The sequence below is a fragment of the Geotrypetes seraphini genome, chromosome 1 (genome assembly GCF_902459505.1).
Source record: "Geotrypetes seraphini chromosome 1, aGeoSer1.1, whole genome shotgun sequence".
In the NCBI taxonomy this organism is placed as follows: domain Eukaryota; kingdom Metazoa; phylum Chordata; class Amphibia; order Gymnophiona; family Dermophiidae; genus Geotrypetes; species Geotrypetes seraphini.
This window is the reverse complement of record NC_047084.1, coordinates 314,719,233-314,741,535: the sequence shown is the minus strand read 5'-3', so window position 1 is coordinate 314,741,535 and position 22,303 is coordinate 314,719,233. Positions and strand designations below refer to the sequence as shown.

The window sequence follows — 22,303 nt, the reverse complement described above, 5'->3', positions numbered from 1 at the left end:
GGCTACCGCTGTGGCATTGTCCAAGAAGACTCAGACTGCCTTGCCTTCCAAGATGGTCTCCAGTGCCCAAAGGGCTAACCTGGTCACTCTCAATTCCAAGCAGTTGATTAACCAACCCCTCTATAAGGGTGACCACCAGTCTTGTAATGGGTGCCCTTGGTATGGGCTCCCCATCCGAAGAGGCTGGCATCTGTCATCAAGATCTCCCACATGGATACGTGCAGAGACATTCCCCGGGATAGGGATTGTAGCTTTAGCCACCAGTCCAGGCTACGCAGAGTTGTATTTATCCAAGGCAGCGCTAAGTGTAGCGTATCCGACTGTGGGAACCACCGGGAGAGTCCTGTAAAAGGCATAAATGTGCTCTCACCCAGGGTACTACAGTACTCCCCGATATTCACGACCTGTACAGGGGCATCATCATACGCCTCTCTTTATACAGCCCAGCATCCTTCTGGCAGCAGCTACCGCCTTGTCACACTGTTTTTCCGTCTTTAGATCTTCAGACACTATCACCCCAAGGTCCCTCTCCTTGCCCATGCATATCAGCCTCTTACCTCCCAGCATATACGGCTCCTTCTGATTATTAATCCCCAAATGCATTAATCCTTTTATTCCAATTATTCCTTTGGTCTTCCAGTTTAAACACAGCCAGCCCCAAATGGGACTACAGTACTATTCATTATTTTAAAAAACTATATTTACATACAAGAGGGAAGAAATGGATATAATACACACCAATAGCATCCTAAGGCAATCACTTTAAAGCAAATTACAGTAAAACCTTGGATTGCAAGTAACTTGGTTTGCAAGTGTTTTGATATACAAGGAATGTCTTACAATACAAGTACATATAGTATACACACATCACAACTGAGCCAATGGCTCTTCTCTCTCTGACGCTGCGGGAGATGTAGTGACTGTTCTAAATGAGTGAGGTCTTACAATACGAGTACATATAGTATTTTGTATTAAAGTTTTTGGGTTGTGGAACGAATCGTCTGAGTTTCCATTATTTCCTATGGAGAAACTCGCTTTGATATACGAGCGCTTTGGATTACAAGTATGCTTCTGGAACGAATTATGCTCGCAAACCAAGGTTTGACTGTATATAAAAATACCCATCAGCCCACATCAAAGAAAAGAGGGAAGATGCACAACATCTACGTAAAGAAAGCAATACAAAGAAGAACCAAAAAAGAGAATTATTTCCAATTTTTTTACTCCAAACAACAGTTCCAACAAATACCAGGGACAATGGCGATCAAACACCTTCATTTACAGTTAGTAAGAGTTTTTCCTTTCAACCAACTCAGGGGCAGCCTTCAGACTGTGGCTTAATTGGGAACAAGATAGGTGCATGTTGTAGACCAGGGCTGCCCAAGTCCGGTCTTTGAGATTTACTGGCAGGTCAGGTTTTCAGGATATCCACAATGAATATGCATGAGAAAGATTTGCATACCAAGAAGGCAGTGCAGGCAAATCTCTCTCATGCATATTCATTGTGGATATCCTGAAAACCTGGCCTGCCAGTAGATCTCGAGGACCGGACTTGGGCAGCCCTGTTGTAGACCAAGTCCACAGATGTTGGTGCATCAAAACTTACAGCTTTCTCTCTCTGAGGCTGTAAACAGAACCCTCCCCACACTATCTCCTTTTCCCAACTAGCAAAAATTGGAAGAGGAATCGAACGCAAGTGCCCTGCACAACAGTAACATTAAGTGAGCAGGCCAGCCCAGCCTTTCTTGTTCTCTTCATCAAGCAAGAATGCTCCTTCTCCTGCCAAATTTCTCTGTGGAGATTAAACATTCATTATTCGTATTTTATAAACCCAAACACTTTGTGCTTCCTAAGTTTTGTGCTACATCAACAAGTAGCTAGCCCCAGAACAACAAATGCATGAAATTAATTTTGTTATTGTTTAACATGTAGGATAAAAATACAGTGCTATATGAAGCCACTATTTTTCACAATAACATTTTGATAATTTATAGTTGCACTAACTCTGGTATTCCTGGTTGATATAAAACCAGCATTTAAAGCATCATTTTAGATTTTAAACAGAAGCCAGAAATTCCAAGCCTTATAATGCTCAGTAAAAGAAACATGCTTGCGGCGCCATCTAGTGCCCAATCAATGTTACAGCAATTAAAAAAAAAAATCCAAGAAGAACACATCTCAAGCAAACAATAACAAAAAAAGCCTTTAACTAATCGAATTCAGTATTTCTGCATCGCATTATGCCTAATTAGCTTCAAGGTGACTTACAATATAGGCACCTGTCTTTCATCTCTCAGGATAGATTAGTCCTTAGTGCTTCATGAATAAGATCAGGGAGGCCCAGATTTACACCTAGGCAACTGCTTCCAGCAAGCACTAGCAGCACAGTTTTTCCATGGCTCTTTCTAGATTTGCTGCTACAAGCAAATATACTAAAGGAAATATGATCCAGTATGTGCATGCACCCTCACAAGTCCTGTAGTAGCCGAACCGCTTGCACCACGGAGGTAGGAGCAGGGATGGCTTAGGGCCTGTGAGAATGCACTGAATCACAGGACCTACGTCATTCGTAAGGTGTACGAATAAATTTCTACACTGGTGACTGAAATCATATTATCTTAAATAACCTTTCAGAAACCTATGCCCCCTACACAAAAAGGCTCTCTTAATGCTGATATGTCTGTGGATTTCTGCCAACTATATTGCGAGTATTTCCAATCCCAGGTCTATAGAGAACAGGGTAAGACTGTTCCCAACATATTCGTATATACACTTTCTCCTATAAGGATGAAGCACAAAGCATGCCCACATATTGCTAAAAACAGAGAAGTCACAAGACTAGAAACTTGGCCCCATTAGACTTTAAACTAACACTGCGGAGCCATCTGACCAATAATTTCAAAAATGGAACATTCCTAACTAATAACGGTCACATTATAATCACCCCAATTCCAAAAATTCGTAAACAATCCCTAACATCAGTAACCAACTAGAGACCGGTAGCATCCATTCCATTCTTCATAAAAATAATGGATGGTCTAGTACATACTCAGTTGATGGACTACCTCGACCAGTTCTCTCTACTACATAAAACCCAATCCGGCTTCAGGCCTCTGTTTAGCACCGAGACAGTAATCGGGGCTACCCTAGATTACTTACGCTCCTTATTCAGCAAGGACCATAACGCCCTAATCATGCAATTTGACATGAGCTCGGCCTTCGACTTGGTGGATCATGAGAAATTGCTACAATGCTTAGACGCAATTGGCATCAGAGGAGAGGTATTTGACTGGTTCCGAGGATTCCTTATGTCCCGAACCTATCAAGTACGTTTCAATCACAACCTCTCTAAAACCTGGAGAAACCCATCTGGCGTTCCACAGGGATCTCCACTATCCCCACTGCTCTTCAATGTCTACATGTCATTACCATGCGTGCTGCTGGCCCAGCGGGGCATAAAATTATTCAGTTGCGCAGATAACTTTATAATCGTTATCCTGTTCATTACTTCTCCCTCTGAAACTACCCCCAAGGCAACAAAAGCACTAAACCTGATGGAACAATGGACCGGAGAATTCAGACTGAAGCTCAATTCAGAAAAAACTAAATTCTTCATAGCCTCGCCACACCCACCTGTCAATACAACTCCACTATGCATCAACAATCTCAGCTATCCTATTCAACCTACAATGAAGGTTCTGGGGGTAATACTGGACCAAGGCCTAACCATGAAAGACCAAGTGGACTCCCTAGTCAGAAAGGGTTTTTTTACTCTCTGGAAACTTAGGTCCATTAGACCATACTTCGATGCTACATCATTTAGAATTCTTGTACTAAGCCATCTCGATTGTTGTAACATTACCCATCTGGCAATCTCCCAGAAGAACATGCAGAGACTACAGCTGGTACAAAATGCGGCAGTCAGGCTGATCTTTGGGTTGAAGAAGTCCGATCACATAACCCCTTCCTACCAACTCCTGCACCGGCTGTCAATGGAGGCACGTGTGAAGTTCAAGCTGGGATGTTTCTGCTTCAAGGTACTATCCGGTCTAGCCCCTAAATATATAACTGACCTCTTCTCCTTCTCAACCAACAGACATAAGAGGAGTACACACCTGAAGTTCGTCTCCCCATCAGCTAGAGGATGTAATTTAAGAGACACCATCAACATCTTCTATCGTATCAAGCAGCCTTATGAGGCAAAGACCTGGAAAAACTAATTATACACGGAAATAACTATGGTGAATTTAGGAAACACCTAAAAACATACCTGTTCTTTAAGTACCTAGGTAACGAATCTGGAGAATCGCTCCCATCACAATCTCTCCCATAAATCTGATCCCTTAATCTGTTAGCCACTAATCTCTAACGATATTTGTTCCACTCAATTTGTAGCATCTTTCTGACCATTGTAAACCGCATAGAACTTCACGGTCCTGCGGTATATAAACTGTTACTATTATTATTCATGAGGTAGGCTAAGATCCAGATTTGTGCTTTTTAAGGAGCTATGCTTCCCTATAATGGCAAAAGGAAGCAACTGTAGATAAGCCACCCTTGATGTCACAGAGATTCATGATTTTCAGTTTTCAATACACAATACTGATAAATAAAATGCAACGGTCACAGAAAGATACAGCACCTTTCTTCTGTGATACTTCTGGAAGTAAACTCTTTTCTTTCTAGTTCCATTGATGCTTGATTCTTTTCACTTCTTACTTTCGTTTTTAGGGAACAGTGACCTTAAGTGCCCATGGTTGTTTAACTTAGAACTAGTCTTGTCAATCAAACTACTTCATGCTAAGTCAAACAACCATGGCACTTGAGGTCACTGTTCCCTAAAAAAGAGAAGTGAAAAGAATCAAGGACCAATGTAACTAGAAATAAAGAGTTTACTTTCTATTAGTATCACAGAAAGATACTCAGCCCTTCCAATACAGAGAGGCTTACTACCTTCTAAAACACCTGGAGTTTAAAGAAAACACGCTTAGGTTGGATTCTGAAGATTCAATAAGTTTTCATGAGCCCAATTATAGCTAAACCTTGGACAAATTACTGCTCCTACCTCATTGATCTCCAAGAATGGTTCTAGACCAGGGGTGGGCAACTCCGGTCCTTGAGGGCCGGAATCCAATTGGGTTTTCAGGATTTCCACAATGAATATGCATTGAAAGCAGTGTATGCAAATAAATCTCATGCATATTCATTGGGGAAATCCTGAAAACTGGATTGGATTCCGGCCCTCGAGGACCAGAGTTGCCCATGTCTGTTCTAGACCCTGCGCTGCACAGCCCCCTTCTCATGCATGACGTACAGGTATTGCTGGCAAGAGACACTTCTTACTCTTTCCTGTAGAAGTTCCACCACTTGCTGGATGCACTCGTTCACCTCACAAGAGTCCGTCTTCAGCACCAGCTCCGGAGCCTCAGGCTTCTCGTAATCTGAATCAATGCCAGTGAAACCTATCAGACACAAGACAGGTCGATCAGATGCCATGCAAAATCAGCCATCATTTCTCTTACTCATATCAGGAAATGCAGTCTGCAAGGCTTCAAGATAAACTACTCTTACCTACAAGAGTATGTAAGCCCAATCAGAAGTCAATCACTGAAGACTCTCTGAGGGTATCATAAAAGGGGGTGGGAGAGTACTGAAAGAGGGATGCCTAAGTCAATGTATTTGATTTACACAATAGAGATATTAAGTTGAATGGGAAAAAAAAAAAACAGCCAGTCAGTTAAAAGGTTACTTTCAATGCTTTTATATCAGAAGTAGAACAACTCAAAATGTCCTTCTGAGGGAAGCATGTCTAATATCCATACATTAACAGTGAGCTAAGCAGGAAAAGTAAAACCAGATAACAAGCTGTCACATTATCAAATAAAGGAATTTGATTACTCAAGAAACATGTGATGTTCTTGCAAGTTAAGAACACAATCTCTCCTCATAACACCTCAAAAATGCACACAGCAACCAGCTACACTCAATCTTGCTGCCATCCCGTTATTCTTAAATTGTTCTATAAGTCTCCTAAATTCCCTAGTCACAATTTTTGGGGTGTAGTATCTCAAGGTGAGTTATTCAGGTACACTAGGTATTTCCCTGTCCCTAGAGGGTTTATACATGGGGCAAATGAAGGGTTAAATGGTTTGTAAAAAGCCACAAGGGTCTTCTTCTCTTACTAGGAAAAATATCAAATAGGTCATAGGACCAACATAAGATAAGCAAGTAAGTCACACTTAAGGCTTTTAGATACAGTTGAATGTTTCAGAGCCTATGGACTTAGCAATAAAACCTTCATTTGTTTTTGTTTGTCCTTGGTGTAAGTCTGCTTGTACTAATTATCCCCATTGATGCCATGTAATGTTATGTTTTAACCTTGTTTTACAGTTGATGTATGTTGTATAAACTTTTATTATTATTGTACACCGCTTAGAAGTTTGATTAGGCAGTATAAGAAATTTTAAATAAACTTGAACAGCAATTTAAAGTGTTTTCTTTTTAAAGATGCCTTTAACTGACAATGATACATATTTACCTTAAGTGTCCAAAATTTTTCTCTTTTTCAGTTTTCAAGCAATTCTTTACCTTTCCTACTCCCTTTTGTATTTCCCTTCTGTGTACCTTTTCTTTAAATATTGTAGTTCTCCCCCCATTCCCATTGTTTTCTGAGGCTTAAGTATGTCAGTCAGCCCAAGAATGGCCTATTATCAGTCATGTACGTCTAATTGGTCTAAAGATTTGTCTCCTTGTTATTTTTTAATTTTTTTTTTTTTGTACAACACTTTGTACCTTTGGATAAGCGTTTCATCAAAAACTTGAATAAACATAAACATAAAAAAATACGAGAGATACCACTTCTCAAGATGTGCTTCTAAAATACTGCATGTCACAAAGGAGGATAGAGAGCTAACTGTCACTCAAAGGCCGAGAGCCAGTGAAACTAAGTGACCGCATGTTCTGAATAAAGGTTTCCTTCACCTGCAGATATAGGGACTAAAAGTTGCCAGTCAGAAGAGGATAAGGACCCACAGTCACCACATAGTTGTGAATAAACAGCCTAAGAAGAGCAAGGACCAGACCAGCCACACAGCAATGTGGCAGCTATAGAAAGGGACTGGAGAACTGCAATTGAGCAATGAAGTGAAGTCAGCTCAAGCGACGAGACTTGAACGAACCACCAATCACTATGAAACTGAACTCCAAATCCAATACTGCAAGAGCTAAGTCAAAAAGGAGGACCTGTGCTAAGAAAAGAATAAATCATACTGCCCTGAAGGTGCAGAAACTATACCTAGAAACAGGGCACACCAGTACCCATACAGGAGGCTTGGCCTCCTCTCAGCAATGGAACCATGATCCCATGCAGAGCCGAGTTGCGCTCTACGGTCCAAACCTGAGTTGGGTTTCGTATTCCCAGCTGTAGTTGAACTGTGCTTAAGTCATCATAGAAAAAGCCTTGATCCTCTTAAGGATAAAGCTGTTGCTTCTGCAGCCATGCCGATCCCTCAAAACAGAGCCATGCTCAACACACTGGCTGCAGCTGCACTCCCCATACAGCGATGAGGCCATGCAAATTGTAGCCATCCCTGAGAACCTCCAGGACCCAGCAGTTGGAGGTAATGGCCGACAACCACCCCAGATGTGTGGTGGAAGAGACACCGGCCTGGCATCAGAACTGTTTCTTTTGAAGAAGCCTTCATATGACTCCCCGTGGATGGCTGACGTTGAGACCCACCGAAGCGTGATCTGGCAGACAAAGAGGACCGCTGTCCCGTGGAAGAGCCAGAGTACGAGATGAGAATGCCAGAAGAAACAAAAATTTGGATGCCCCCGAACCCCTGGAAGGGCAGGATCTATTCATAAGCAGCGCCTTGGGCCTACAATCCTGCACACTGGCAATAAGGTCATCCAGACCCTGGGTGAACAGCAGCTGTCCCTTAAAGGGCAACCGGCTCACGGTCGCTTTAGAAGAAGAATCGCCAGACAACTGGCAGATCCAGAGCATCCTGAGAGCTGAAACAGAATAGGTGGAAAACTTAGCAAAGACTTTCAAACTCAGCCATATAATCCACTCCCAAGATTATAAAATTCAAGTTACGAAGCTCCACAGTGTCAAGATCATGGTGCAGTGTGGAATGGCATGCCTGAGCCATAAAAAAGAACAACAGCAGCCACCAAATCAAACAGACGCTTAAGGACAAAATCCACACTAGGGAGAAAAGTGCACTTGGTGACCTGCACCACCAAGGAACCCACCTTCGGGGAAAGAAAGTGCTTGTTAAAGGCATCTGCCAGGGAATAAAGCCGCTCCACAACATGAGCACAGTGCAAGGGACCCTCAGGAGCCTCTTCAATGTCTGTATGAATCCAAACGAGGTCAGGATGATCAGGAAGTAAGGTGGATTGTGGTCTCCGGTCATTCACGTGGGAACATTTTGCAGTAACAAGTGGCTCAGACTGAAGCTTTAATGCCTGCAGAGATTCAGAGATCAAATCCACAATAAGCAAGTGCTTGAAGAATATGCGTATAGAGGGATCCTCCCCCAAATCAGGGGCTCCGCAGTGACCCAGATCCTGAAGAACCGCCAGATCTGCCACAGCTGCGGCCACCGAGGCACACTCCTGTGAAAGCAGAGGTAGGGAAAGCGAATCTGGGGCAACCGTGGGCACTATCTGCGTACCTGCCTGTACCCCCTAGGGGAAGCAATAGAAAATACCCTGGACCATAGTCACAGGGGTTCTTGTGCCTGACAAGGAGACTGGCGGAGGTGAGACAGGCAGAGACCGTCCTACTCCCTCACCCCCACCCCCATTATGCCTGATAAAGCATATCAACAAAATCCGGAGAAAACCCACCCTCCACGGTAAGAGCCGACACCTACACTCCAGTGTTTGGAGGATTTACCAGGTTTATCTCTCAAGGCACGCTTGTGTTTCACTGCAGCATCACCTGTACACTCCCCAGGCTTGTAGGAAGAATGGCTGATGTTTACAGAACCAGTGACAGTGATGAGGTATGAGGGGCAGAGATTTAAGTCTCTGAAATTTGAGGCTTCCTACAAAATCCTGGCGTGTGGTCGGAAATAACCCACTCTTCTGGTACACTAACTAAAAAGTGCAGGACAAACACTCGCTGACAATCGCACGCAGAATTTATGCGCACCAGATTAAAACAGTTACAGTAAGCGCTCCGAGGGGGGTGGGTGGGGAGCCCTCCCATTAAACATAGAAGGGTTTTCACTCCCATTGGGGCTGTGTGTGTGGGGGAACCCTTACCCCCATTAAAGAGGAAACTGCCGTTTACCCCGAAAACAAAGTAAAATGGCAGTTTCCTCTGTAATAGGGGGGATTCCCTCCCCCCCAATGGGAGCGCAAACACTTCTAAGTTTAGTGGGGGGTTACCCCTCGGAGCGCTTATAGTAACTGTTTTAATCCGGTGCACATAAGTCCTGCTCACCATTGTCAGCATGAATTTGTCCCGCACGGTTATGACAGTGTTCCTGAAATAAAGTGGGATTGTACAAGAATTCAACATTTTAAATAGGTAAATTGCAAAATTCAACTATCCTGGTCACAAAAACAAAGTTTTATGGAAATAACAGATATTCTATACTTTTTAGGCATGAGCATTTAGGAAATTATACTCATTGCCCAGGAACAAAAATCGTGTTACACAGTGATATCAAACGCATCTAATTTTGAGGAAAGCTACCCAAACCTTACCCTTTTGCCAGACTGGAACACCAGAAGCTTTTCTAACAAAGTAGCACCATCCAAAAAAAGCAAATATGATCTAGGCTCTAGGTCAGGGGTGTTAAACTCAAGCCCATGATTTGGCCTGCGGGGTAATTAGATTTGGCCCGCGATTTGGCCCGCTGTTCCTTCCCTCCCTCCAGCCCGGCTTCCTGGTCTCACCTTCAAAGCAGCCTGCAGAGGATCGCTGGTTGGCTGTAGCAAACCTAGCAGGCTGCCGTTGACCTCCACAGCATGTTCTCTCTGCCATGGTCCTGTACGACAGAGGAGAGGCGGGACCGCAGCAGAGGGAACGTGATGCGGAGGCCGACAGCAGCCTGCTAGGTGCGCTACAACCAACCAGTGATCATATGCAGGCTGCTTTGAAGGTGAGTCTGGGAAGCCGGAGGACGCTAGAAAGAAGGTGGGCCTTGGTGTAAAGAAGGAGGGAAACATGCAGGCCTTCGAGGGGAGGGGGGAGAACACGGCAGCGGGCCCTGGTGTAGAAGTACACAGAGGAAAGGAAGCAGGGGTCCAATCAGACGTTCATATGCCGGAAAGAGGGGGGAGGGGAAGAAATAATGGCTCTAAAAACAGAGGAGAGGGAGAGAGATGGTGGACAATGGGATGGAGGGAGGGAAGGAACAGAAAGGGAAAGAAGTTGGACACAAGAGATGGTGTGGAGGGGGGATAAAGATACTGGATAGAAGGATAGTTGGGAAGAGAAAGGGAGAGATGGTTGACCCTGGGGTGGTGGGGAAGGAGGGAGAGATGCTGGATGAAAAGGAGAGATGGTGGATCTGGGGATGGTGGGGTCCATCGATGTCGCTGCGGGGATGAAGATGAAAAAAAGGAAAGATGTCAGACCTCTGGGGGAGGGAAGGGAAACTGAAGGGGAGGACAGAAATGGAAGATGGATGGTTAGCACGGAGAAAGAAGAAAATGACAAATGGGCAGGAGACCCTGGCAAGCTAGTTATCAGAAGACATCCAGGGCCTGGGATCAACATGATTTGAATAATGACCAGACAACAAAAGGTAGAAAAAATAATTGTATTTTCTGTTTTGTGATTACAATAAGTCAGATTTGAAATGTGTATCCTGCCAGAGCAGGTGTTAGACAGCAAGCGTGAACTAGGACCTAAAAGAAAGAGGGAAAGTCTTTTTTATTTATTTTATTTACATCACATAGCCGGCGTGGGGTTAGAGAGGTTGTAACCCTATACTTCTACTAAGACTAAGGGGTCCTTTTATTAAGGTGCACATTTAGTGAGCTTTAAATCAGTTAGCATACCTTAATGAAAGGACCCCTGAGTATCTTATTTAAAAATTTGGCCCGCGACTTAGCGTATGTTTTAGATTTCGGCCCCTTATGTGATTGAGTGACACCCCTGCTCTAGGTTGTCTCCCTGCTGCATATTTCTGTGGCACAACAGAATTTACATGCCGAGGTTATTTTCAGTGCCCAGGTGAACTGTTTAACTCTCCTACTTCTTTCTCTGTTGGGTTTCACTGTAGATACTCCATAACTAACAAATCTGTTGAGCCGTAAGCTGTCAAGGACAAGACTCCTCTTCATTGGATCAATGAACACTTATTTTCAAAAGTTCATGCCTTATTAAATCTGTCTGTGACACTAGCCTAAGTGACATTTTTATTGCTGCAAGCCAAGTTGACGACCCCTCTCCTAGATGGAGTCCTTGCATTTGTGCATACCTTTAATCTCTCCAGCCCGGGCCTTCTTATAAAGCCCTTTAGCATCTCTCTGCTCACATACATGTAAAGGAGCATCCACAAACACTTCAAAGAAAGGCAGGCTGGAGCCCTCGTGGATCTGACGAGCACTGTTACGATCCTGAAAGCAAACAAAACACCTATGACATAGCCCGCTGACAGAAATGTTCATTCACAGTATACATTACATTCACCCCAGAATGTTTGTGGGAAATGGTCTGGGAAGAGAAAGCATATCACAACTTCTGTGCAAAAACAGCATCTTAATACTATGCTGCCTCCAGCTTAACCAGAACCAGCCTCTGTTGAGGCTACATCATCATGAACCACTAGCGTTAAACACAGAAATTCAATGCCAGGCCATTTCCAGGCACCGGCATCAAATTTCCAGGTTGAATGCCATTAGCAATCAGCAAAATGTCACCGGCTTAATATTGGGCCCTATATTTTTGGGAGGAGGGTGATAAAGGACATCTAAATTAAAAGAAAAAAATCACCACTCTTTTTTCATATATGTAGGTTTAGGTTAAAAATCAAAAATCCACCGAGTCCAACCTGAGTTAGCCCAAGATCCATCAAGCCCAGCATCCAGTCTCAGAGCCCAGCCAGACTAGTTCACAAGTACCCAACAGCTATTTCTACATAGGAATCCTGAGAAATCAAACAAACCCATACAAAGTAGATTAAGTAAATGCCGATAAGCCAGTAAAACAAATTTTACAAATCACTGGCTTACATGCATCTTGCTCATAATTTTGGAGGTGAGCACTTAGAAACATAGAAACATGATGACCAATAAAGGCCAAATGGCCCATCCAGTTTGTCCATCTGCAATAACCATTAGCTTTTTCTCTCTCCGAGAGATCCTAAGTGCCTATCCCAGGCCCTCTTGAATTCAAACACAGTCTCTGTCTCTACCACCTCTTCCGGGAGACTGTTCGATGCATCTACCACCCTTTCTGTAAAAAGTATTTTTTTTGATTACTCCAGAGCCTATCATCTCTTAACTTCATTCTATGCCCTCTCATTCCAGAGCTTCCTTTCAAATGAAAGAGGCTCGACTCATGCACATTTACATCACGTAGGTATTGAAACGTCGCTATCATATCTCCCCTCTCCTGCCTTTCCTCTAAAGTATACATATTGAGGTCTTTAAGTCTGTCCCTATTTGCCTTATGACAAAGACCATGCACCATTTTAGTAGCCTTCCTCTGGACTCATTCCATCCTTTTTATATCTTTTTTGAAGGTGCCGTCTCCAGAATTGTACACAATATTCTAAATGAGGTCTCACCAGAATCTTATACAGGGGCATCAATAACTCCTTTTTCCTACTAGCCATACCTCTTCCTATGCACTCTAGCATCCTTCTAGCTATCGCCGTCACCTTTTCAACATGTTTGGCCACCTTAAGATCATCACATACAATCACACCCAAGTCTCACTCTGTCGTGCGCCTACCAGAAGCTCCTAGAAATGCTGGCACCTAATGGCAGTTGGACGCATAAACGATACTATTCTATAACATTGCACCTAAATCTTGGGAATGCCCCTGGCGCAGCAATGCCTCTCTCATGACCAAGCCTTCTTTGAAGTTGCACACAAGAGAAGTTAGGCACTCAGTTTACAGAATAGGGACAAAAGGAATAAAGGGTATGGGGGACCTCTCATATACTGACAGACTGAAAAAAGCTGGGGCTTTTCTCGCTGGAAAAGCGACGACTTAGAGGAGACATGATAGAAACCTTCAAGATCATGACGGGCATTGAAAAAGTGGACAGGGACAGATTTTTCAAACTATGGGGAACCACAAGTACAAGGGGGCACTCGGAGAAATTGAAAGGGGAAAGGTTTAGAACAAACGCCAGGAAATTATTTTTCACCCAGAGGGTGGTGGATACATGGAACGCGCTACCGGAGGATGTGATAAGCAGAAGCACACTACAGGGCTTCAAAGAAGGTCAGGACAGGTACCTGGAGGACAAAAGGATTGAGAGGTACAGATAAGAGTAGAGGTAAGGTTATAGGGATAGGATTAGAGGTAAATGGTAAAATTAGTCAGAGACCACTGTTCAGGCAGTGGGCCTGATGGGCCGCCGCGAGAGCGGACCGCTGGGCGAGATGGACCTCTGGTCTGTCTCAGCGGAGGCAACTTCTTATGTTCTTAAAAGAAGGAAGTTACATAGCTAAAAAGGGGGAAAATGTCATTTAAAACAGAAGTCATATTTTAAGTGTTATAATGCCTCTGTATCGCTCTATGGTGCGACTTCACCTAGAGTATTGCATTCAGTTCTAGTCGCCTTATCTCAGAAAAGATATAGCAGAACAAGAAAAGATAAAGGGGATGGAACTCCTCTCATTTGAGAAAGACTAAAGAGGTTAGGGGCCGATGACATGGGGACAAAATTTGTCCCTGTCCCCACAAATAACTGCAGGAAACCATCCCATGTCATTCTTTAGTGTCTATCTCAACCACAGTCCTTCTACACCAGCATTCTTCAATGCAAGGCTTGAGGGGCAGTGGTTGTGCCCATTCATACTCCGATTCTTCCCTCTCTCCTTAAAGAATGACATGGGGATGGTTTCCTGTGGTAAACCGCAGAGACAGGGATGGGGACAAATTCTGTCCCCGTGTCATGAGGGCTCTTCAGCTTGGAAAAGAGACAGCTGAGTGGGGATATGATTGACTTCTACAAAATCCTGAGTGGTATAGATCGGGTACAAGTGGATTGATTTTTTTTACTCCATCAAAAATTACAAAGACTAAGGGGCACTCAAAGTTACAGGGAGACACTTTTAAAACAAATAGGAGGAAATATTTTTTTCACTCAGAGAACAGTTCAGCTCTGGAACGCATTGCCAGAGGATATGGTGAGAGCGATTAACATAACTGGTTTTAAAAAAAGGTTTGAACAAGTACCTGGAGGAAAAGTTTATAGTACACCATTTTGTTACACTGGAAGGTGTTAAAGCTCCTAATTATAATAATGTTTTTTTAATGTCTCTTATCAGAAGGGGAATCTAAGTTCAACTAATACTGCTAACCAGCGAAGTAAAACTTCTAAGGCTTTGTAATCCTCCCTGAGACCCACCACCAGACAAACTCTAAACTGGAGCCCCTAACTCAAGATAGCCCCTAACCTCCCTATCAACCCCATACCTACTTGCTGTTCCCCACCCCCAACCTCTCAGTCCATACCATCCTCTAAGGCCACTATACTTGCCTTTCTTGACTGGCTGGCTCTTAACACTAGTCATTTTTTTAAACTTGTAGGGCTTTGGCTGGGGTCTTGGATCCTCAAATTCAAGGGATTCTGGATATAGGGATTATAAGACCCATGCTCTCCCAGGTTCAGGATCCCGTCCCCCCAGAACACACGGGGTACCCAAGTCTGGGACTGTGCTGACACAGTATCCCAGACAGCTACATAAATGTGAGTTTTGCTCCATCCCAGACCCAGAAGATCAATTTCCAGCTTTAAAGGACCAGCATTAAACACCTCCAAGTTTCTCGTGTTGAGCAGTAAATTTAACCCCTTCATTTTAGTGGAATTTATTTTAGAGCACCTTCTCTGTGTGCCAGAAACCTTCTTAAATCACAAGTAAAGTGTAGCACATATAAAGGTACACAAAAACAAGTACAAAGATGAACTAAGCTTTGTACACCTTATTACATCAGCCTGGATAATAGCAAAAATTTCTGTGCTTGCTCTACAAATCTAGGCAGTAGCATCCAATGTCTGTTTTGCCATTGAGAAATTTCCTAACCCCTATTTGTCCTGTTCGTCTGCTTTAATTAGATTGTAAGCTCTATTGCTTATGTCTGGCAGCACTATAGAAAAAATAAGTAGTAGTAGAAGATGTTGGAGCTGGATCCTTAAAGCCTCACCTTGGCATAAGGGGAGATGAAGCTGGTTATGCACACAAGACCGGCATCTGCAAAGAGTTTGGCCACTTCTGCGATACGTCGGATGTTTTCCTCCCTGTCTTCTGGCGTGAAGCCCAGGTTCTTGCTGAGGCCGTGCCGAATGTTATCCCCGTCCAACGTGTAGCAAGGAATGCCATGGCACACCAGGTATTCCTCCAGCGCCATGCTCACCGTGGTCTTCCCTGCCCCAGACAGACCTGCCGAGCAAACCCACACCACACAGCCCAAGGTTATTTATTCTTTTCATTTCCTTTATCCCTCCCTTCTTGTTACTGAAAATGTGGACTCACCCATGAAAATGACAATTTGATCCATGATCCTTCAGAACCTATACCCTTATCCCCTTTCTTTCCCAGCATATTGGCTGGTTGTATCAGAGTAAAGTAAATAAGTTGCTACACAAGCTATTTGCTCCTACCACCACTGACGGCTAGCACTCGCTTTCTGATATTAATTCAGGAGACAGCAGCACTTTTTTACACTGTGCAAACATTTACCCACTAACAAGCAATCCCAGACATTGCTCTTTGCAACAACAACCAAAAAAAAAAAAAAAAATCAAGCCTCAACTAAAAATATATAATTGAATGATATGGAAAAAGAAGCACGAAGTTGACAAACTGTTGCTTCTTTACTTGCAAGTTTCTGGAATCAGAGAGGGCATGTGGACAGAAGCCTTTACAATTAGAGGCATTCCTACATACTTGAAAGATCTCCATAGGATTACTTCCATTTTACCCAAGTGATTGATCAGTTTAATAAAGAGATTAGATTCTTACCTTGCTAACAACTTTTCTAGGTGTGTCATTCTGACGGACTAGTAATATCCCCATGCTCATGAGTTATGCAGAAAGAATCCACTCCAGCTTTTGAATCCCTTCTTCACTAGAGGGCTCTGCTATCCTCTTCACTTTGAACCAAAGCATGCAATAGTCCAACAAAGAAATACATGTGAAGGAGAGGTACAGGGAAACTCCTTGAACTACAACTTTGTTCTGCTCTGAAATCATAAACACATTAAACATTGCCATTAAACAATCAAACTGACTCTGTATATTAACACACCTCAAGAGCAGAAACTGCTATGCAAAAATATTTGCTCAGAGAAATGTAACTCTAAAGAGGGAGAGGAAACCCCCTCTTGGACGAAAGAGTTTTATCTTCCAATCATTGCTTAATAAATGCAAAAGCAATTCCCACTCAAGGGTGCGAGTAAGTAAAAAAATGAACTGAATAAACTATCTTAATATTGCTGTATGCTTTCAAAAATTTTCAAAAACTTTCAAACGACTTCAATTCTTGCATTCAGGTTGACACTGGACACTTTACAGTCATGAGGTTGAAAAATAAAACATAGTTGCACCTAATTGCAGGGTTGCATCATGGCTGCCATAGGATGGGAGGCACATTCTTATAATGAGCAAGAAACTTCAGATTTATTATCTGCTTTTCATTTATTTACTGCAGAAGAGAATTTAATGATCCCTTCAGATTGGGAACATTTAGAAAACCTTCAGAAACGCATAGTTCGTGCTGAGTTGCATGCTGCCACTTTAGCTGAATATTGTCGCTTAAAACGGATTCCTAGAGGTCTCCGGATGAGGACAGCACCTAGGTTATTTTTAGACAACACTATATTTCTTGATAAATGGAATGCCATACTTAATAAGTGTTCTTTAGATTTAATGCTTTTAGTCATAGAGACCACTAAGACTGAACTAGGCACTTATAAGGACGAACTTCAACAGGCTAAAGAATCATTACACACTAGTTCTAGTGCAGATGAATATACCAAATCAATACAAGAGTTAAATCAAAAAATTGATGCATTTAAAAGTGATTTGAGAACAACTAAGATTAAAAAATTACGTAGGGACGAGTTGGACTACACAAAAGGGTTTGTGTATGCATGGATGGATAAGAATCGAAACACCAAACGTACAAAACGTCCTGCATATACACACACATCATCAGACTCATCTGAAGATGATAACAAGTCACGTCAGGGTACAGGTCAGGGTACTTCCCACAATGTCCATTTTCAGGGAGGCCCCAAACCAGCAAACAAAAGGCCGGTAAGAACCAAAACACCTCGGACGCAACCCTGACGTCTAACATCTTCAACTTATCTCATCGAGCGTTATCTCCTATAGAGATATCTGTTCTTAATAAAGGGTTATCCTTTGTTCCTACTAGTCGGTATACGGCCTTTGACACCAGAGTGGCCATGTTTAAATTTATAAGATCTTGTAAGCTCAAACATTTCTTTTTTTCAGAAGACATTGCTGATGTTCCTATAGATTCATCCCAAAGTGTCTGCCCAGTATTACATGTGAAATCCTCTTGGTGTCCCCCTGGGGTTGTTGACCCACATATTCAGACCTTTGAAGATCTGATATTAGAAGACATAAAACAACTAGAAATTGGTCCTGTTCATACACGATTCAATTTATCTAGACCACAACATGCAGCAGTACTGTCTTTAGCATCAGATACTGATATTGTCATCCATTCAGCAGACAAAGGTGGTGGAATAGTCATTCAAGACACATGTGATTATGTTAGAGAGGCACAACGACAGTTAAGTGACTCCACGTATTATACACAATTACAAAATGATCCTACTCAGTCTATTCAAGATGTCATTTCTCATGTGCTATTACAGGCTTTGGAAGCTGGGGTCATTACTGATAAAGAATTCAGGTATTTGCATTGCAAATATCCTCGTATTCCAGTGATTTATTTCATTCCTAAGATTCATAAATCTTTGTCCAATCCTCCAGGGAGACCAATAGTTTCAGGAATAGGCTCCCTGTTAGAACCTTTATCTGCTTTTCTTGATTTACACCTTAAAGATAGGGTTCCATTGGCCCCGTCTTACGTTTTGGATTCCACCAGTATGATTCAGTTTTTGTCTTCTTTTCACAACATTCCAACTCATGCTATATTACTAACTTTTGATATCTCTGCCTTATATACTAATATCCCTCAGAAAGAAGCGCTTGAGGTTATCAGAGTGGAGTTACTAGCACAAGGGTTGTCAGTCACTAGGGTACAGTTTTTGCTTGATTTGGCCCGAATCGCTCTCAGCATGAACTATTTTCAGTTTGATTTGGATTTTTATCAACAAATCAAAGGTACAGCTATGGGGTCCAAAATGGCCCCTTCAATAGCTTGTCTTTATGTGTCTCAGTTCGAAAGTAAGTTCCTGTATCCTTCTGAATACTGGGGATGTTTCCTCTTTTGGAAAAGATATATTGATGATGTGCTGGCTGTGTGGATTGGCACTTCTGAGGAATTGATATGCTTTTTTGAATGGCTCAATAGCCGGGACTCCAATTTACAATTTACCATGACCAAGGACTTTCATCAGGTCGCTTTTTTGGATATATTCATCACACTTACCAATGGGCAGTTTAATACCTCAATCTTTCGTAAACCCACAGACAGAAATAATTTGTTGCAATATGACAGCTTTCATCCCAAACACTTAAGAAACAACATACCCACGGGACAATTTTTACGTCTCCGTAGATTGTGTTCCACGGTGGAGGAATATGTGCACAAGGCAGATGAATTAAAACATAGATTTCTGGTGAAAGGCTATCCTTCGTCTGTGCTCAAGAAGGCTTATAAACGTGGGTTATACGCCAACAGATCTTTATTGTTGCAGCCACAACAAAAATCTGATGCTAGTCCGTTGGTATGTGTGTTGCCTTATTCTACTTATGCATTCCAAATAAAGAAAATCATCAAACATCATTGGCCTATTTTACAGTATCATGCAGCTTTTCATGAAATTCCCAGATTTGCTTTTTCTAAACCTCCCAATTTGAAACAACAACTTACTCATTCACAATTTTTGAGTACAGCGACTTCTGATTACATCAGGGGTCAGCATTCACCATGTGGCCATTGTACATATTGTCAGTTCAGTGTTACCATTCAACAAATGTCATTGCCTTCCCGATGCAAGTATACTCAGCATGCCACCAACTGTAATTCTCATCATGTGATTTACGCTATATGTTGCCCGTGTCAACTTGTGTATGTGGGGAATACTACACGCAGCTTGAAACACCGGATTGGTGAACATATGAGCCGTATACGCACCGCAGTGCAAGAAGCCCCCCTTGTACAACATTGGCAAGTTAAACACCATGCCATAACTGATTTGAGATTTACAGTTCTGGATCATTACAACAATGTCAGGGGAGGGGACATAGCCCGTGCATTGTGGAGAAAGGAACAGAAATGGATCTATGATCTCAATACTCTCCATCCACAAGGTCTCAACAATGAGATCGAGTGGGCAGCTTTCCTTTGATCATGTCTGGCACTCGTGATTTACTTCTGGAGTTTTTTGCTTTTTTTGTATTTTTTGTGATGTCATCACGTTCTGCACGTCCGGTTTCCCGCCTTTTTTGCCGGTTTAAATACGGCTGCGGGTGCCGGCGTTCTGTGTTGCACAGAGAGGTTTCATCTCAAGAACGGTATGTACTGTATTGTGCTCCTGTCCTTTTGGCTAGCTACAAGTTTTTCATGAGATATGCATAGGTTTGTGGCTTTTGAGTGTTCCAGCCCATATCTATTGCATTTTAACAAGATTGTTCTTGTATTTCAGACACTTTTTTGGAATTGTCTTATGGTTGTCACCCTTTTCAGCTTTGATCAGACGGGGTCTCCTGAAGCAGATACTGAAACGGGGCCGCGTCGGGACCCTGATAAGTATCTTTATTTTTCAACCTCATGACTGTAAAGTGTCCAGTGTCAACCTGAATGCAAGAATTGAAGTCGTTTGAAAGTTTTTGAAAATTTTTGAAAGCATACAGCAATATTAAGATAGTTTATTCAGTTCATTTTTTTACTTACTCGCACCCTTGAGTGGGAATTGCTTTTGCATTTATTAAGCAATGATTGGAAGATAAAACTCTTTCGTCCAAGAGGGGGTTTCCTCTCCCTCTTTAGAGTTACATTTCTCTGAGCAAATATTTTTGCATAGCAGTTTCTGCTCTTGAGGTGTGTTAATATACAGAGTCAGCTCTTTTCTTTAGCTACAATTTTTCTGACTCCTTGGTTACTTTGTCCCTGCCATAGTGGAAACATAATTAAACAATCAAAAGCAGAAAACATTTATGGGAGCTCAAGTATAACCCCAATGTGTAGCAATAGTTCATTCTTTATTCTCCTAAGGACTGACTGACATCCAAATTTCAGTTTGGACTTGAACATTGTGACCGAGATAGTAGGTAAGTGCAGGAGATAACCAACAGGACGGAGGTCCAGAATGATACACCTATCTATTAGAAAAAATATTAGCAAGATAACAACCTAATCTCTTTTTCCAGTGCAATAGGTATGTTATTCTGGACGGACGGTACATACACTGAGGATACAAAGGATACAAAGGTGGAGTCCTCCCTTGCTGCTAAATCTACTCTATAGAACTTGGAAAATGTATGTAGAGTGAACCAATCCGCTGCCCTACAAATCTCCTCGGGGTGACCATCTGAGCTTCCGCCCACAAAGAAATCATGTTTCTAGTTGAATACTCCTTTACAGAGTCTGGAGACTGTTTTCCATAGGCAATATATGCTGACAAAATAGCCCTAAGAATCCATCTGGAGATTGTGGCCTTGAAAGCTGGTGTACTGTGTCTAGCCTGACTAGTGAGCACAAAAAGATGGTCACATCACCTGAACTCGTTGGAGACCAAGATATTGTAGAAGCACTGCATTCACATCCAACTATCAGACTCTGCCCTTCTTCAGACTGGAATGCTTGCGATCCGACTTCTTGCTAGACCTGAGAAGCCAAAACAACCTTCAGCAAAAAGGACAGAATGGAGCAGAAAGAGTCTCTGACCTCTGTGAACTTGAAGAAAGGCTTCCTGCAAGAGCCCGTAGCTCCAAGACTTTTCTCACTGAGGTAATAGCCACAAGAAAAAACGACTTGCGCATGGCCTGTTGGGCCGCCGCGTGAGCAGACTGCTGGGCAAGATGGACCTCAGGTCTGACCCAGCGGAGGCATTGCTTATGTTTTTATGTTCTTATGAGACATGAGAATGGCCATTCTCTGATGGCTTGCAATCTTGTGGAGTGGCTGGCCTATTATGGGCCACAGAGGAAACATGTACAAGAGCTTGTTCTTTGGCCACGGCTGGACCAGAGCGTCCAGACCAATGCTTCCAGGCTCCCTGGTGAATGACATACTCCACTGCAGTAGCATTGTCCGAGAAGAGTCGGACATCTTGCCCCTCCAGATTCTTCTCCAGCTTCTGCAAAGCCAATCGAATGGCATAAGTACCAATCTATTCCTTGGCCACTTCTTTTGGGAGGCTGACCAATACCCTTGGATTGGGCGTCTGTTGCAGTGAGTCCCCCTGCCAAACAGGCTGGGATTGGGCATCTGTTGCAGTGAGTCTCCCTGCCAAAAAGGCTGGTATCCATCGTCACAAATACCCATGAGGCTATTCTGATGGGCATATCCCTTGATAATGCCTGTGAACGGAGCCACAAGCTCATATTGGCCTGGGCCTCCAAAGTCCACGGCAGACACATCTGCAAGGAATCCGATTGAGGTGACATGCTCTGGAGAGACCTCATGCGGGCCTTTGCCTAATGGACCATGTATGTTGTGGCTGCCATGGAGCCTTGCATTTGGAGGTAGTGCCATGTGGATGGAGCTGGTCAGGTCAACAAGCTCATTATCTGGGAGCAAAAGCTTCTGATGCGTGCTTCTGATGTGTTGAAGACGATTCCCAGGTATTCCAGGGATTGGGACGGAACCAGTTGGCTCATTTGGAAATCCACTATCCAGCCCAAGCTCTGCTTGTTCTCCTTCCAGGAATGACAGAGCTCTGATCAGCCAGTCGGCCATGCATGGGTGAACCTGCAAGACCAAGTTGC

At 43.0% G+C, this 22,303-nt stretch overlaps 1 protein-coding gene across 2 annotated transcripts in view; it reads right to left on the bottom strand.

Moving 5' to 3' along the window:
• PAPSS1 (3'-phosphoadenosine 5'-phosphosulfate synthase 1) overlaps positions 1 to 22,303 on the bottom strand; it is a 180,334-nt gene that overhangs the window by 134,666 nt on the left and 23,365 nt on the right. For both annotated transcript variants that reach the window (XR_004540447.1, XM_033956484.1), the window contains exons 3-5: positions 15,357 to 15,592; positions 11,451 to 11,589; positions 5,344 to 5,462 (exon numbers count right to left, since the gene is read on the bottom strand). Coding sequence is in view for 1 of the 2 variants with exons in the window: in XM_033956484.1 (XP_033812375.1) it covers positions 5,344 to 5,462; positions 11,451 to 11,589; positions 15,357 to 15,592 (494 nt within the window). In the remaining variant the exon portion in view is untranslated. The remainder of the gene's footprint in view (positions 1 to 5,343; positions 5,463 to 11,450; positions 11,590 to 15,356; positions 15,593 to 22,303) is intronic.